Source organism: Grus americana, chromosome 7 (genome assembly GCF_028858705.1).
Source record: "Grus americana isolate bGruAme1 chromosome 7, bGruAme1.mat, whole genome shotgun sequence".
NCBI lineage: Eukaryota > Metazoa > Chordata > Aves > Gruiformes > Gruidae > Grus > Grus americana.
Window position 1 is genome coordinate 40,874,908 of NC_072858.1, and position 18,037 is coordinate 40,892,944.

Consider the following 18,037-nt stretch of genomic DNA (forward strand, 5'->3'; position numbering starts at 1 on the left):
CTGGGAGGCAACGCTGAGCTCCACGCACCTTTGGCTTTCCCTGACCTCATGCATTTTCCCTGCGCATCCTGCTCAGGGCTGCTTCACAGGTAGAGAATGAGGCCGGGGTGGGTCTTGAGTTGGGTTTTTTTGACCCCAATGAGAGCAGTGGGTTTGGTCCCTCCTCCTGGGATATATGGAAAAGATGTTCTGCAAGAGGAAAACTTCCACCTCTCTCATTCTGATGCAAACTAATGACAACGCTTATTCTTGCTTTCTACTTTCATGCTTTCAAAGCCCATGCAGCTCACTCTCCCTCCTTGTTCTTCACCACAGGGCCTGGCACAGATGTCGTCTGTAGCATCCTACCAAAATAAGCCCAGATCATCAATCTCTGCACTTCTCAGGGCACACACTGGTGTATCCTTACCTCTCCGGTGCTAAAGAGGATTGGCTTGGGTTTGTGGCAGGCTTTCGTTTCGTTGGATGGCTCTCCCAGCAGCTGGTCCCGGATTTCATCCCAAAACGGGTCCCCTTCTACTGAGCCTTGAGGGGGAAACATCTTTTAAACAGTGTTCCTTCAGCTGCCCCAGCAGCTATCAGACAGAAAACTCATTTATTACCCCTTCCCTGCTTATGTGGAATAGAGTATTTCTCAGTGGATTCTGACTATCTCCCTGTTCTGGGGTGGTTTGAAAAGCCAAGCTTTAGCCCAGCTGAGCTCCATCTTGGCAGCCTTTGGGTAATGAGAACGAATGAGAAAGATTGCCCCAGAGCCAGCTCTTTCTTCTCCCCACTCCCCATCCAGCGCGCTCCTTCCTTCAGAGCATGGTCATGTCTCTCTCCAGGAGCTTTCTGACGAACACAGACAAACTTGCGAGGGGGCTGTAAGATCACACCTTCCTAAAAAGCATCCCTTAGGAGACCGCGGTTCAACCAGGTGCTGATGTTCTTAAATGACTCTGGGGGTCTGAATCTATTTGGGGGATGCCCCATGTCCTCCCCATTTGTATGAAGCCGTGTTGACATCTGCTCCCTAAATTACCTTGTGTGAAGTTGAAAGCCCCCACTCCGTCAATAGTCCCCGCGGCAAAGCTGTGTCCTAAGGCTGGTTTACATGTTTTAACCTTAATCGGGGGGGGGGGGGGGGGGGGGGGGAGAATAAAAAAAAAAAGAGGTATTTTAAAACGAGCTCCCATCGGTGTGCCAAGTCCTGCTATGAGAATATAACATTTCTTCCTTACGCCTGTGTCCCAGGAGCTCCCGTTCTTACCGTGTGCGTGGCGTTGAGCTCCACCGAGACATCACTCATGTTCACCCACTGGTGAGCTGAGATGAGGGGTCCTGTGACCTCCTGGGAAGCTTTTTTGTACAGCTCCTAAGGGACACACAAGGTGGAAATCCTTGAGGAAGAAGAAATCAGGAACCCAGCTCTTCTGAGATTCAGCTATGTGAATTATTTCTTCATTGTGTTGACACCTTCCAGCGGCCTCTTGCAGGTGTTAAAGCAAGAGCGTATTTCCCAAGCTCCTTTGTTTCTATCAACAGGCATTTCACTTTTGGCATTTCTCACGTCTTAGAACAACGAGAAGAAAAGTTTTCTGTGAGAAAGATGCGCTTTGCTGCATTCATTGCCTCGAAAGGCATGGGCTTTACCACGCATTCACTGTACAGCTGGCAGCTAAGCCATGCAGCTCTTCCGTGAATGTTTTTTCTGGCACGCGTGCCTTGAGTTGGTACACAGAAAGTGTTGCCAGAAGTTCTACGGGTTCAGTAACGTTCCCGGAACTGCAGGAAGGAATAGAGGACACAGCCTTTGAAGGCCAAGAGTCTGCAGTGTTAAAAACGACAGCAATGTTTTCCCTCGCCATTTGATACATGCGCCGGGCCACCCTGACTGGGACAGTCTTTCACTTGCAAGTCACGATCAGCCTGGAGTGACTTCAGGGCAAGCATCTGAAATGGTGATTAAAAGGAAACCGCCACTATCAAGCCTTCTGCTCTTACTCCTCTGCTGGACCAGTTCCGGTTCCTACAAGCTGCTGTCCCTGAAGCAGTGCCAAAAAATGTCCTCTTACTGACTACTCTCACGTTACACAAAGCCACAGAAGGGGAACCAGTGGATTGAGGTGACTGTGGAGCCCAAGGACACAGGCGACGTAAGGGAGGCAGTAGCGTGGAGGACACCGGCTGAGTAGATGCAAAGTCAAGCAGGGCAAGATGAGTATCTTTTGTGGATGTTTAAGCTGGCACATTTTAACTCACATTTGCGTTAGTTTGGGAGTGCCATGCCAAAGTCAGCCAACAAGCAGTATGTGGTGGTGTCTCTGAGCTCTTCTAGGAATCTTCAACACCATCGATTTTTCCCATCACGACACCTCTGAGGTGCATGCATGGGAGGGAGGGCGAGATTATAAGGGGCGACATCCACATTATATACAAATGAAGAATATTGAGATTAAAAGCCCAAATGAACATTTTTCAAATTGCAACACCTACAACGATGTATCTAAATAAAAGTGTGTGCTTTCTGAATAATCAAGAAACTTTTCCTTAAGCATATAAATATGGACTTTAGAGTAATTTAAATCTACAAACATTCACAAAAACAGGTGCAAGGAAGTTGCTTAAATGAACGTGCATTCCTGTAATAACGGCATTCACGCACACTCGTAAAGAAAAAATATCACTTACCTTTGCTTTCAAGTAGATATTTTGCCCTATAATTCTTGTACTGTCAAACATGTCGTTCCCGGGACCCATGGCCATGCACATCGTTGCCTGTTAACAAATTTGTTTAAATGTTAATGATCAGTGAATGTGGAGAACACGTGGCGCTGCAAAGTGGATTAGCTCACAAGCGATTGTCATAGTGTAGGAACTAATCGCTTCTTGCTAGCCACCTCAAATTTGGGCACCAGGTTACTACCCTAACCTTTGCAGCAAGATAAATTTAAGTTCGGGCTGAATGACCAGAAAACAGGGTGCATGAGGACAAGACACAGTAAGTTCATGAAAGAAGTATCCAGCATAGTCCAAAGAGATGTGATTTTTTTTTTCTTTTTTTCTATGTCGTCTTCATGCATAATGGTCCACGACGTGGCTCCGTATTTGCTGCTCCACCCCGAGTTTTCTCCTTATTGGAAGTTAAATCAGACTAGGGAAGACATACTTACCCCCCCCACGGGACAAGTGCTCTGTGGGTTATTGCATGACTCCCCCGTGTTGACGCAGAAGGGGCCTTTGGTGTTGGGCGACACATCTCCCAAGTTGGAGGATGCGAAGGCGGCAACGAAGGAGCCCTGCCAAAACCAGACGTGGGCAGGTGGGTTTGAGTGCCTTGCAGTGATTGCAAACATCACCTGCAGCTTTCCCTGCAGTCAGGGCCGGCATTACGGCCAGTTAACGAACACGCGATGCTGGTAAACGTTTCTGAAGTAACTGGGAGGGATGGATTGGGGATTTAGGAGTGTCCCAAGGGTTAGGGACAGGAGCAGCAAGGAAAAACAGGGCACATGGGATGCAACTGCCGTTTCACAGGGACCTTCATGCCGCGTCGGTATCCAGACAGCGTTTCTTCATCTACCTCTTCCATCTCGGCGGCAGCCCTTCCCCCCGTGGCCCCAGTTTCTCATGTTACTGATCAGATGTTAATAGATCATTGTAGCACCTTGCACAGGATTTTTTTTTTCCTGCCAGGCTTTCACCATGGCTGATTTACAGGGTGAGAGCTATTGGATCTGACTGCAGGAGTTAACATCAAGCAGTACTTGTTAGAAGCAAGGCTGATTACAGACTGTCAGCTGAATTCAGCTCTCACAGATACACATTTTTTCCCCCCTCTTTTAGAGATGGGATACACCAACACCAGATATTTTGATATATTATCAGCTCTTAAGTCATTTTCTTGTAAGACTGCCCAGCAGACCATACAGCCGAATATTGAATCCTGCAAACACCTTTTAGCTTTGCAAGCATGTCAACTTGCACTGACCTGCACCCATAACTGTGCACTAGAGTCGAGCCTTGATAAAAGCTTTTAGATAATCCGCTATAAAAAGAAATATTTTCAAGCAGGAATTAGGTAGACTTCCTTTAGTTTCCATCTTTGGTATGAACTGCACATGTTCCTCTGCCCAAAGTATTGAAATAGGAATTGGGCAACTGTTTCGAGGTACGTGCTGGAGATACACGCAGGACACCCTCTTAATCAGCTCATGGCTCAAAGCATCTATGAGATGGGGTCGTGTCATATTCACATTTCAGGGGAAATAATGCTTTTTAAAGGAGCTGTGTTTGCACTCAGAGGATGGTAAATCTTCTGGAAAGATGAAAATCAGAAGGCAGAACTGGCTGGAAGCCATGAGAGAGGAGTGAGGCTGACCACAGACTTGATGCCACACCACAGATGCAATACGTTTGGATCACGTATCCCACATATGTCTTTCTAGCATTTACAATAGTTGAATAAAAAAATCTGGTTTACTACTGAAATCTAAATAAATGTTACTGCTTAGTAGTTTGGAAAGTCAAGAGTACACCTTGCAATTCCTCTTCTCTATAAGAATCATAGAATCTTTAAGGTTGGAAAAGACCTCTAAGATCATCAAGTCCAACCGTCAACCCAACACCACCACGTCTACTAAACCGTGTCCTGAAGTGCCCCATCTACACATTTTTAGAACACCTCCAGGGATGGTGACTCCACCACCTCTCTGGGCAGCCTGTTCCAATGCCTGAGCACTCTTTCGGTGAAGAAACGTCTCCTAATATCCAATCTAAACCTCCCCTGACGTAACTTGAGGCCATTTCCTCTTGTCCTTTCGCTAGTTACTTGGGAGAAGAGACCAACACCCACCTGGCTACCACCTCCTTTGAGGGTGTAGTAGAAGAAAGTAAATAAAGAAGAAAGTAAATAAATCAGAAAAGTAAATAAATCAGAGCATAAAAAAAGTAAATAAATCAGAAAGTAAGTAAATAAATCAGTGTTCATCTTTGTCCTCCTTTTTCTGTGTTTACCCTGCTGTCCTATTTCACTGTTTGAGAGAACCTGCTCCGGCCCGTAGAAGGCACCAACCACCCTCTCCCTGTTGCAGCACTTTTCCCCGCCCCGTTATTTTCAGAAGTCTGAAAACGCTCCCACCTCTCCGGGAAGCATCCCCTTGTTCTTATCCTGCTCGAACAAGTAAGAAGCGTAGCCCACATTGTCGCTGTTCACAAGATGGTTTGTGTTGTTCATGCTGACAGGGTGCACAGCAAACCAGCTGAAGAGGAGTCAGAAGGCACACATAGGAAATGCATTGTTCAATCTATATATTCGCAATTGACTTGTTCAATCTATATATTTGCACTTGACTTATGGGAATTTTCTTTAGGGGAATACAAACGCAGACTGTTGGTACCTAGGGGTGGATTAACAAGGGCAGAGTTATTCCCATCCTCTCCCTTCCTGACCGGGAGGGCTTCTGGCTATGACGGCCCAGGTCTTGAGGCCACAAGAATCTGAGACCATAATTATCAGGGCCACCAAGAGCTATTTCAGACCTGAACTGACTCTTTTCTGAGTCCAGAGAATTATATTTTGGAGGGACTTTTATTTTCTTGCTTCAAAGAAACAAAGAGGAGTCAACGATGTAAAAAAATGGAAAAAGAGGAACGCTTCAGTTCTTACAAAAAAGAAAACCCTCCTCTTCCTCTTAATGCAGTCAGACTCTCGCTTCTGACTTCTGAGCGAGCAAAACACAATTACGGCTTTGTGACTGCACGTTACTTCATTAGCCTGGCCTTGAGCTCTGAACTTTGTGTGGCTGAACGCTGCCCCGCAGATCTGTTGATAGGACGGGCATCGTAAATGCTGCCTGCGGGAATGGCACACTTCCCAAGAAACGTGTGGTGTTAAAGACAATAACCAAGAGAAGAGGAGCCCAAAGGGTTCTGGAGACGCCAGGGCCAGGATCTGCTTGGAGAGGCACAGTGAGAGCCCCAGAGGGGATTTTCTGCACCCCTACAACGGAAGACCAGCTATGGTCATCTTGCCCAGATGCCTTTGGGCCATGCCAGGAGATGTGCCCAGCTGTAGGTGGGCCAGGTGCTGCTGTATCTCCCAGAGTAGATGAGGGACTCTGACCTGGCTTATGCACTCATGGACTCTCACTTACTCTTCCCTCGGAGACCCTCTGGTGACTATCTGGGAGCAAGGCTCTATGGGCAAGGGTCCGTGTTGGGAAGAAGAGCTTGTGAGGAAAGACAGAACTGCTACAGAACTGTGGTTTATGAGGATTTGGAGACAAACATGTCACTTTGGTGCTCAGTACCTGATAAGGCCTAGGTCCTGTCCATTCTCATCTACCATCTTCAGCATCACCATTTCTTTATCTGTGTTGGATGAATACCTGGATGAAAATGAAGCGGGGAAATCCCATTAGCACCAGAACCATGGTCACACTCTGCGTTGCTCAGACATGTTAAATGTCCACTAAGTTGAGCAAGGAAATGAAGTTACAGATAGTACCAGCCCACAGTGAAACCTTAGAGGAGCACCTGAAAATAGCTGTAAAGGGAAGAGTTATGGTTGTTGCTGATCTCGGGTGCTGCTTCTCCAGGGGATGGAGCAAGGAGCTCTCTCCAAATACAAATTCAAGCACCAAGGATGGCACTTTAATACCCTCTGACCCAAAAACTAACATCTACTAAAGACTTTTTTTCCTTTTTCTTTTTTTTTTTTTTTAAACAAAGCATAAGGTCACATCATTGACCAATGCTTCGCATACTTGGAGGGGGCAACCACAACTTTTGAGCCCACTCTTGCAACTAATTTTTGGGGATGCACATGCCCAAGCGCTCAGGATGGCAACAGTGTCATTCTGCCATGGTCTTGGCTCCACATTTTCAATCATCCCACGAATGACCAGAAACACCAGCTGCAAGAGGACTGGGTCATGGTCCCAACCAAAGGGTCCTCTTCAGGGCTCTGTTTCTCTCCTGCTTGAGGAGGTTTTACCTGCTTCGTTCAGATGCTGGATTCTCAAGATAGGAGAAGGGGCTTCGGTTCATCTGGCTGTTTTCTACAGTGCCTCTGTTTATAAAAAGCTTTCCTTTCTTCATGTTCTGATGCGCTATATCAATGCTCTGAAAAGCAGGAAGGCAAGGAATATTGGTCCATGCATGTAAGGCATATGTGAGATTATCTGGAAAAACTCTCTCTTTCCCTCTCTGCCTGTCCCCAACCTTTTCTTGGGAATTTAGGGGCTTTGTTTTTTTCCTTAAATAGTCTAAAATTCTAGAAAATTATTATAATACTTTGAAACCATCCATAACTGTCTCTTCCTAAAGAAAGACTTAAAGGCTTCTGGTTTTCGGTCTGATTTCACTGGTAAGCATTAACCCGCCTCCAAGTGTGTTTTAAGACTGCGACATTCACAGGTGCTACCGCAAACATCACAGCAAGAGCTCCGTTAGTCACAAAGGTATCTCCTCCCCACCTTTTCTGCGTTTATGGATCACGTCAACAGACTGGACAACACCAACCTTTACGATGCCATTCACGATAGCATTGAGGGATGGTCTGATTAGCCCTTTGCTAGTGATCCAGAAGAGGGTGTACTGGAAGTAGCCTCCAGGCCCCGAGTGCGTGTGGGTGCCACTGAGGATGACGTTGTCCTGTCGGTACAAGTCGCCATACTTGCTCTTCAGTTTCTCGAGCACCTAAGTAAAAGGAGGTGGTCCTAAAAAAAATCTCCCTTTTTCATGCCCAAAGGTTACGGAGATTTGTATCAGCCCTTGCAAAAACCCCAACCATTCATCTGCCTCCTCGCTCTTCTCTTTCCTCCTGATACTCCCATACTGGTGCCACAACAAGTAGGGTATAGCTGTTGACTTGGCAGGAGTCCTAAAATAATAAAATCTGGTAAGTGAAGACCTCTGTGGCCAATGAAGCCCAGATCACCCAAGGAGTCCCCAGTTCTCTGGCATGTCCCTCCCTCCCCTGTGGTGCTGGAGACCCAGCATTACACAGGCACTATGATAACATATTGGTGATATGAATGTATTTGTGATAATTTTTCTGCTAAGAAAAGCATGGTTAAAGTCCAGCCTCATTTGCTGAGGAATCAAAAGCTCTTCTTCAGGAGAGACACGATGTCTCTCCAAGATCATGCTGCAAGGAGATCCCAAAGCAAACAATCAACGTGCTGCCATGCTCGATATTATTTAGCAATGACTTCAACCTTAATGCTAATACCAGTGACAACCCAAACTGTGCCAATCATTCATTTCCAGCCACGCACCTCCAACCTCAGTCTCTGGGACACCATTCCTATGTCGGCGCTGACAAACACTACTCGCTTGGAGTCATCAAGGTCTGCCACGATGAAGGCTCGGCTGTAGAGGCGCATGAGAAGCCCGCCGCCCACCTGGCCCGGGTTGGCATATCCCATCTGGAAGGGAAGAGCTCCATCAAGACCACGCAGTCAAAATATTGAGGTATTCATTTGCATGTATTTTTCTAGGTAGATTTGCTAGAGGGTGAGAGAAGTCACTCAACAGATGAACACTCAGAGCTGCAACTAAATGCCCTGTGATTGCAAGAATCATAGAATGGTTTGGGTGGGAAGGGACCTTAAAGCCCATCTAGTTCCAGCCCACCTGCCATGGGGAGGGACACCCTCCACTAGACCAGGTTGCTCAAAGCCTCAAAGAAATTTCACCCAATGTTTGAAGACAACAACCCTTTGGCAAGGCAGAGCCCCTAAATCAGAAGTCCTGCAAAAATACTCAGAGATGATGAAAACCAGCATTCCACCAACCCTGTGTTCCAATTCCCCCAACTTACCAGAGGAATTTCTGCCACAGGTCCCGTGCAGTCCGCTCGGCCTACACCCAGTAAGTAGTTTGCTGTTGCTTCACTGGGATCTATAATAAGAATAAAGAGTAGATTAGTGGACACAGGAGCAAGCAGAATCAGGGACAGAAGAAGCAACCCAGCCTTTTTAAAGAGATTGCACGCCTGAAACCTGCTCAACATCCCCAGAGGACTCTGCAGGCCTGTGGACAAGGGGATCCCCCTGATAGTCAGCTCAGGTTTCCAATGGGCTGTCAATGTGGTCAAAATGTGCTGAGGCTGTTAAGTCATCTGGGGTGGTAAAGGGTGGACCAGGCATGAAGAACTGCAGAGGGAACCCACACGACAGGCTCACTAGACTGTGTAAAACGTGTCGTGATTGACAGTGAGGGGGAAACAAGCCTAACTTCACCAATTAAGCTCTCCAAGCCCACCACTACCATGCAGGAAACAGATCAGAGGGTGTAAAAGCTCTTTTCACACAAAAAAAATCAGCTCAGCAGTGGTGAGAAAAAGGTGATGGCATGTCAGGAGCTACCAGGAAAGGACTAGAGAAGAAAGAGGGCACATCCATATGTTGCCCCGGTGACTACAATGTGTCCTGTGTCCAGCACCAGTGTCCCGGTCTCAAAAAAAAAAAAAATCACAGTAGAGCCAGCAGAATCTCAAAGCAGCTCTGGGCAATGACCTCCAGGCAAGTGGTGAGGAAAAGGACTCCTGAAGGAGATCATGTCTCATCCCAACCATCACGAAGGTGCAGAAGTCTTTCTACAGTATGAATGAAGCACCTGGACAAACTCGTGGAAGAAAAGCCATCGAGGGCTATTAAATAAAAAAAATAATAAAAAAAAAAAATTAAACCCCCCTGCATCTCAGGAAATCCCAGAGCCACAAATCACTGGAGGCTGAGAGAACACTGTGGGAAAATATTTCTATGTGCTTGATCTGTTCTCACAGCCTTCCCCAGCCAGCCGCGGCTGCTCGAGGCAGGGCATCAGGATAAGGGGACGCTCAGTCTTCTCAGTCTGGCCTTTCCTAGGCTGTCGCTTGAAACAAAGGAGAGGTGAAATACTGACACTGGCCACAGACTGACCATGGCACAATTCTCTCATTTAAAAGGGCATGAGTGAGCAGGGCTATCCAACAGAATTACCACTCCTCCACCTCCTCCTCCAAGAGCTATGACACAGACAGGAATCGTTTGTGCAAAACTCTTACATGTTACTACCTAGAACCACGAAGAAAGTGTGAACTACATTCAATTCGAGATCAAAAATCTAGAAATTAGAAGGTCCATTGCTGACCTGCCAGGTGATGCCCTGTCCAGGGCAGAGGAGACCCCCGGCTCTGGGAAGGGGCTCCTGTCACATGGAAACACCTTAACCCTTCAAAATATTTTCTTTCCCCGTGAGATTTTCCTCTCTCCAGAGGACAAGCTTGGGGGTACATCAGAAGTGAATTGAGAGGTAACTTTGGGCAGGTCCCAACACCCACCTGCCCCATGCCTGCTGATGGGGTTGGAGGCGCAAACAGGCTGCGATGGGATTGCAACAGCTGTGAAGCCCCTTGGTGCAGTGTGGGGAGCGAGGGGCTCTCGGGACCCCCTCTGCCAGGCGGGGAGAGGGAAGGGAGGTTGTCTGGATCCCTGCAGCCAGCCTTCATGCACCAGCCCCAGGCCGTGCGTCCACAACCCGGGAGATGCTCCCGTTGGGTTTGACCACCATGCTCCTGCCGCAGAGGCCAGCAACGGCACCGTGCCACGGCTGTGCGAGGAGACCATGCGCAGAGAAGATTATGAAGGCTCAGGAGTGGTCCAGTGACCCTCTTGCTGTATCCCTTTAATTTAAATTACTGCACTGGACAGACACTCGAGCAGGGTGCGATAGCGGGACTGAAATATCTGAACTTGCCGTTGTTCTCTTTGTAGACAAAGTGGAGGACGAGGAGCACCACGGTCACCGATACCATCAACACCAGGCAGACGATGAGGATCACCTCCAGGCGGGAGAAGGAGCACTTGGACCTCTTCCCACCCATGGTGGGGGCACTGTGAAAGCAGAAAGGAGCTCATGGGGAAGGCAGACAGCAGCCCCGATGTCGGGGCAGCACATCGCACCCTCAAAGAGCCGGAGGGGGTTTGTGTCCCCCATCCCAGTGTCAGAGCAGGCAGCCGCAGCAGTAAGGATGGGAAGTGGAGATTTGTTTTTCAATCTGCTTGAGACAGCAAAAATATATCTCCTGAGAGCAGCGATCACTCCCCGTCACGACGCCTGATAAGAGAGGGTGAGCGGCCGAATTCCTGACCCCGCATTTCCCGGGACACTTTGCTCGCTCTTTTGAAGAAATCTCTTAAATAAAGCCCACCATCTCCCACCAGATCCGACGTTTCCTGAGCAGCTGAGGGAGATGCTGCGGCCTGAATCTTTGCAGCTTTTCTGATGCTCACGCGGCTCGGAGCACATCAGAAAACAGTATTGTCACCATAATAAAGGTCGGTTTAGGAAACTCAGCGCAAGAAAAGCACACTCCATTGCATGTCCAAGGGCAGCTCTCTCCTGGCTAGAAGAAGTTGTGGTTGTGACAGCTTTCCAAGGTAAGACCCTGCGTATAGTCATATGCGGAGCTCTTTGCGTTTGATTTTTGTAAACGGTTCTTCCTCCTTGGACAGAGGTTTGTTTTGGGTTAAAGATTAACAAGAAAAATTATTCAAAATACGACTATGGGAAAATATGCTATTTCCCCCTCTGATAAAAGCTCTGGTGACGTCTGAGTCGTCCTGCTCTGGCACCCGAGATTTGTGTCAAGGGCTTCAGCCTTGCCTGGTGGGAAGCGTCCCTTGTAGCAAAGACGTGCCGTTTGCCCTTTCTGTAAGCAACCGTACAAGGGAGAAATAAGCCTTTAAAATAGCTTTGGGCATTTCCATGTGTCCTTAGATGTGTTAGCAGATAAAACTTGCTGCAGATCCCATTTTCCTGCCTGTCACCCACCCACCTTTCTGCCCCGAAGGACTGGTTCCTTGCTTAGGGCGGTGGGTGGTCTCCATCCTTGGATGGAGATCTCCATCTCACCCAGGATGCCCCTGACTCGTCTGGACACAGCCCCAAGCAGCCTGCTGGCCCCACGGTCATGGGAGTGGAGATGGGGAAGGATGGACACGCAATTAGAAAGGGAAAAGTGAGGCAGAACCTCTAATTTTCCTGGAGGTAACATTTGCCTTACGGCGGGTCTGGTATGGGGCTCGGTAAAGCTCGTGCCTGCAAGCTCTTCCCCAGAGGTGATATGACCTGGAAGCACTGAACCTGAAGAAAATAACTGCTGAAACTAGCATTTATGGTCTGGGAAAGGTTGCAAGGAGGAACAAATATCACCAGATAGCCAAATGGTCATCCAGACTTGCTACAGGTGACCTTTCTTATCAGCTGCTTTTGCCATGGCAAGCCTCAGCAGTCACGATCATTGCCAAATTTCGCCTACCAAGTTTTCTACTGGCAACAAATCTAATATTACGGTTTTCCTTCCTCCCCTTTTCGCTCTCCAAGCGTGGCATTGGCAGCCAGCCGCACGGCACTGCAACCCGTCCAGGTAATCGAAATCACAGCGTCAGCCTTAAACACATCCGTGTGATACCCAATTACAGTTTTCTTTTTCCAACCTATTAAACCGCCGAAGTAATACTAAAAGAAGAAATATTAGTCGTATGAAACCCCAGTGAAAGCTCATGCAAACTTACCTGAGATCCCTCGTGTGTCCTAGGCGTCTAGAGGAACATCTCCCACCTTGTGACCTGGTTCAGGCTGAAAAGTTCAGCTCGAAAATTATTGCTGTTACAGCCCTGTGAGTCAAGCACTGCGCAAGATAAGAACAAACCAATCAATAATTTTTACTGCACAAGATAAAAGGTGGTGGTGATTTGTTTTTTTTCCCCCGTGCATTTAAGTTACGAACGGCGCCTACCTCTCTGAAATAACTTTTCTGGGATTGCACTGATCAGCTCCGGCGCGCAAGGACTTTGTGAACGGGATTATTTTTTTTTTTTCCCCTCCTCTTCGCTTCATCACAGCTTGACCAGCCTGCGGGATGGCTGCTGCTTCCCATCTGGCTGTGACTCCTAATCCTCATGGAAGATCAGTCCCCAGGGTTTCCAAGCTCTCCTAGAAGAACATCTTGAACACAGGATTCTATTTTAAGTGTAAAATACATTTCATTAATGTGTTAATAAATAAAATTTTTAACAAATTTAAAAAATACAGCTTTTCCCACCTGTTTTCCTGTTGAGTCCCAGGTAGGTTACAACGTGCATAAATTTACCAGCTGCTAAAGCATGCTGCATCCAAAGGGTCTTGACAATTTGCTCTTCCCAAGCATGACAGGACCCATCACATCCCTCAGAGGCGGCTGCTTGCTCTTGCTGGAGTGGGGGGAGACGGGACACAAAAACCCCCGGAGCAATACCCCTTTGCTTCCCCCAGCACCTGGTGGGACCCCAGCATTCAGTGGGACTTTCACGCTGGGATCCCCTCTGACGTATTCCAGCTTGCAACAGGCAAACATCTCAGGAGGTTCAGTTTTCCTCTTTCATCGCCGTTTCTTTCGTGCACCCTAATCCAAGGGTTCACCCTCCAGCTAGCGCCGAGCGCATGCGGCCTGAGTCATCGCTTCAAGGTCACGCTCAGTATCGCCTTTCGACTCAGTGATTTTTGGACCAGCTGGCGGAGAGAAGTGAGATTTCCTGATATGTTATCTCCTCACTGCAACACCGAAGGAACACGTTTGCCCCTGCCATCGGTGGAGAGACAACCAGCTTTGCCGTGTGGGCCGACTGATGTCCCTGCTGGGAACACCCTGCTTCGGGTCGCAAGGTTGCCCCAAATTGTGCACTGGCCATGGAGGAAACTGAGGAGCCTCATTTGATGAAACCATGAGTGGTCAATCACTCTGCTGTCAGGGGAAAGGTCCTGGGGCAGAGATGAGGTCCCAGGAGATGGTCCCTACTCCCCAGGGAGGAGGAGTAGGTTGTGCATCGGCAGGAAGAGCAAGAGCTCTTCCTGAAGGTGGTATATTTGCTAGATCATCATGAAAAACCTAAGAAATTGAGTTTTAAGGAGTAGGTATAGTGATGGTGCACCCCATGAAATGCACAGAACGGAGGAAAAGACATCACCGTGGCTCTATCACTCCAGACAGGACAACCCAGCTGCTGCTGGGGTTGGAGGAGGAAAAGGAAGATTGATAGCAGCTCAAAAAAAATTCTGGAGAATATTTTAAAGCTTTTCCTTTTAAAAAGACTGCTAAATGAGGTTATGGGGACCCACAGCCTCCATCTCCCCCAGGTGGCACGACCATGTCTACTCACCCTGGCTTAGGACTGCAGAAGCAGCAAGGTTTTTGGTACAGAAAAGGCACTTTCTGGACTGCAAAGACCTCAGCTGAAGAGCTAAGGGCTTAGTAAATCCCTCTGAACTCCTTTCTTCCTGTGGAAATGCAACCCAGTGCCTCCAGAGAAGGAGGATCACCAAGATGGTGACCAGGAAAGCGTTTACTGAGCACACAGAGGTCATCACATGGCAGTGCAACAGGTACCCCAGAGCACCTCAGAGCCACTGTCAATCCGGCGAGAAACAACAACAAATTGGCTTAAAAGAGAAGTCCTGGAAATGTTTACAGCGCTTCTCAAACGAAACTCTCCCCAGTGGTTTCTGTACCTCACGCCCACCACATCAGAGAGGTCACCAGCACAACCACCATGAGGAAGGACTGTGATCCCACCGGAGGCACGGTGCTTACCCCAAAGCAGCCACACTGGAGCACCTAGCCTGAAAAATACCCCCGTCCCATGCAAAAGCTGTCCTGTCAGGGGCAGGAGGCTCCGGAACCTGCTCATTGACCACTGATGGTCGAGATCAGTAACTCTGCAGATCCAGGCTGGAAGGAAACCTGAGCTTGGGAAGCAGCAGTAGTCATGGTTGGAGGGGTCAGGACATCCCTGAAATTATGCTCCGTGTTGGAGGTGGGAGAAAATGTGGGATTTGAAAGCAGGCACACATGTCAAATGCATGCGGACCCAGGAAAATTATTTCCTTTGAGAGGTCCTTGTCCGGCAATGCCCGGACAGCCTGGCCCTGCGCATCAGTCCTGGCTGGTGTCACGTCGTAACATGTCAGGTTACCCTCTCATAAGATGAAGGGTTTCCCACAGATCATCCTCTTTCCCAAGACCAAGAGTCCTCCAACTTCATCCCCTTCTCATTTTGTGCTAAATGAGACTAAAGAAAGTTATATTTTATTTACTATATTTATCCTACTGAAAAATTGCTTCTACCCATCAGTGCTGCCACACGATACCAATTTGTACCCTCCCCAGGCACATCCAGTAACGATTTTCAGTCTCAGCATAGCGCGAACGCTGCAGCTCACTTTGGGACAAGCCAGCCAAGCCCTTCCAAACCTACTTGGTTTGACTCTGCCACCCAACTGACTCATGGAAACGCTCAACTGGTCTTGACTTCTACCGGATGCCCGTGATTTCTCATATGAGACCAAGTACCAGGTTTCAGTCACTTGAAAATATTTGACAAGGAGCATTCAGGACATCGTGGATCCTCTCACTCCATGGGATTAAACATTGTCGTTTGGAACAACTTTGCAGGTAAAACACATAAAGAGATGTCGGAGGATAAAATGACACTATTTTTCCTTTCTTAAAAACATTTCATACATTTGCACAGTTAAAAATATTTTGTTGTAGCCCTTAATTAAATTTAATGTACCCTGAATTAAAAAAGAAAAAATTCTAAAGTCACTCACAATTAATGGATCCACTGAACCAGTAAGGCAAAGCTGAGAGAAGGAAACTCAGTAAACATAGATCTGTAAAGGTACATTTCCTTATGCAGTGAAGGTTGTGCTTCCAAATCATGAAGAAAGAGGATTCAAACCACCTCTGTATATGATCCTTTAGGAAAAAAAAATAATATTAAGCAAATTTGCTTTAAAATGTAAACCAATAAAGCGTTTGCTTCCCTTTCTGCTCCTCATTTTTTAGTTTCTCACCTTTCCAGAGCAAGACTAGATCATTTCAGAGAACTGACCCTTTCCCTCCAGCATCCACGTTTTGCTTTAAAACCACCGTGCACAAACCCAGCATTTCCTGGTCCCTCAGAGAGCTCGCTTTGTGCAAGCTGCAAAGCCGGGACCGTATAAAAGTAAGCTCTTCCCTTATAAACGCATAGGAGACCACGATCTTCTCAGCAAACCTTCTGAAACTGAATCCCTCTGTCCTCGTCTTCCAACGGCAGCGTGCAGGAAAGGCGATGGGGGAAATCGCCAAAGAGACACAGAGGGAAGGTGCACGCGGGACACTGAGGACTTCCCACCTACCCTTGGCCTCCCAGGTGCTCTTTTCCTTTTCCCTTTTCCTTTTGTCTCTTCTCTCTTCTCCGTTTTCTCTCTCTTTTCCTTCTCCCCCTCCACTCAAGGGAAATAGCCTGAAGTCTGGCTGGTTTTCTCTTCCTCCCCTCTCATTTTCATGGTCCTTCATGTGGTTTGTTCCAGCTTTAATAGTTGCTCTTGTCTCAGCTCCTTCCAAACGGAGGCTCAGAGCAGTTTCACCACCTAAATTTGGTGCACAGCAGATGTTCATCCAAAGCCACAGTGCTCCTCACAACAAGGATTTTCGGCTAACCCGTGGAGATGGGTGAGGTTTCCAGGGGCTGGCCAGGGATGCAGGATGCAATCGCAACAGGAGGTAATTTGTCCCCATCAGGAATGGGACTGTGTTCTCTATGTCCTACCTAAAGCAAACAAACACAAAAAACAGTAAATAAAAGTAATGCTTTAAGCAGTGAGGATTAAAGGAACGACTGTCTTAGCTGAGGCAGGAGAACAAAACCCTTCCCTAAAGGATCACCGATTTTCATAGAATCATAGAATGGTTTGGGTTGGAAGGGACCTCAAAGGTCATCTAGTTCCAACCCCCCTGCCATGGGCAGGGACACCCTCCACTAGACCACATTGCCCAAAGCCTCATCCAACCTGGCCTTGAACACTGCCAGGGATGGGGCATCCACAGCTTCTCTGGGCAACCTGTTCCAGTGCCTCACCACTCTAACAGCAAAGAATTTCTTTCTAACATCTAATCTAAATCGACCCTCCTTCAGCTTAAACCCATGACCCCTTGTCCTGTCACTACACTCCCTGATAACCAGTCCCTCACCAGCTTTCCTGTAGGCCCCTTCAGGTACTGGTAAGCCGCAATTAGATCTCCCTGGAGCCGCCTTTTCTCCAGGCTGAACAACCCCAACTCTCTCAGCCTGTCCTCATAGCAGAGGTGCTCCAGCCCTCTGATCATCTTTGTGGCCTCCTCTGGACTCTCTCCAACAGCTCCATGTCTCTCCTGTACTGGGGCCCCCAGAGCTGGACACAGTACTCCAGGTGGGGTCTCACCAGAGCGGAGTAGAGGGGCAGGATCACCTCCCTCGACCTGCTGGTCACGCATCTTTTGATGCAGCCCAGGACACGGGTGGCTTTCTGGGCTGTGAGCACACATTGCCGGCTCATGTTGAGCTTCTCATCAATCAACACCCCCAAGTCCTTCTCCTCAGGGCTGCTTTCAATCCATTCCTTGCCCAGCCTGTAGCTGTGCTTGGGATTGCGCCGACCCACCTGCAGGACCTTGCACTTGGCCTTGTTGAACTTCATGCGGTTTGCATGGGCCCACCTCTCCAGCCTGTCCAGGTCCCTCTGGATGGCATCCCTTCCCTCCAGTGTGTTGACCCCACCACACAGCTTGGTGTCGTCAGCAAACTTGCTGAGGGTGACATGGCTCGTCATCATTGGGACAGCAACCCGACCAGCCCGTTTTCCCGTGCCCGACTGAGTTTTGGTTGACAGACAGGAGACATCTCAGCACGAATGGCCCAAAGCCAAAGCACACACTCATTTACATTATCATTAAAACTTCATTTTCTACCAGCAAGTCCGGCCCTGCCTTTGGGGTGAAGCAACCGCTGCTTTGCGCTTGCAAAACCCAGCTGCCTCGTACACCTCCGTCTGCTGGACAAGGTGTGGGGGTCTTGGACGTCTTCAAAAGGCTCTCCTGGAGATTCACACCAATTCCTTTGCCTTTCTGTTAATTAAAATTCATAAAAAAGGAGTCCAGAAGAGCCCCACCAACTGGTATAGCTCACTGCATACACAGAGCTGGGAAGAGGACAGACCTGCT

At 48.1% G+C, this 18,037-nt stretch overlaps 1 protein-coding gene across 1 annotated transcript in view; it reads right to left on the reverse strand.

Annotated features, from left to right (window-relative positions):
* Window positions 1-18,037, reverse strand: part of LOC129208456 (putative neutral ceramidase C) — a 35,847-nt gene that overhangs the window by 10,496 nt on the left and 7,314 nt on the right. The window contains exons 2-17 of the mRNA XM_054831086.1: window positions 16,195-16,607; window positions 15,622-15,769; window positions 12,773-12,996; window positions 12,549-12,664; window positions 10,729-10,865; window positions 8,810-8,889; window positions 8,265-8,414; window positions 7,507-7,683; window positions 6,980-7,107; window positions 6,294-6,371; window positions 5,123-5,243; window positions 3,156-3,281; window positions 2,674-2,760; window positions 1,253-1,357; window positions 1,025-1,106; window positions 410-525 (exon numbers count right to left, since the gene is read on the reverse strand). Of these exons, the coding sequence (XP_054687061.1) occupies window positions 410-525; window positions 1,025-1,106; window positions 1,253-1,357; window positions 2,674-2,760; window positions 3,156-3,281; window positions 5,123-5,243; window positions 6,294-6,371; window positions 6,980-7,107; window positions 7,507-7,683; window positions 8,265-8,414; window positions 8,810-8,889; window positions 10,729-10,855 (1,377 nt within the window). The 5' untranslated portion in view covers window positions 10,856-10,865; window positions 12,549-12,664; window positions 12,773-12,996; window positions 15,622-15,769; window positions 16,195-16,607. The remainder of the gene's footprint in view (window positions 1-409; window positions 526-1,024; window positions 1,107-1,252; window positions 1,358-2,673; window positions 2,761-3,155; window positions 3,282-5,122; window positions 5,244-6,293; window positions 6,372-6,979; window positions 7,108-7,506; window positions 7,684-8,264; window positions 8,415-8,809; window positions 8,890-10,728; window positions 10,866-12,548; window positions 12,665-12,772; window positions 12,997-15,621; window positions 15,770-16,194; window positions 16,608-18,037) is intronic.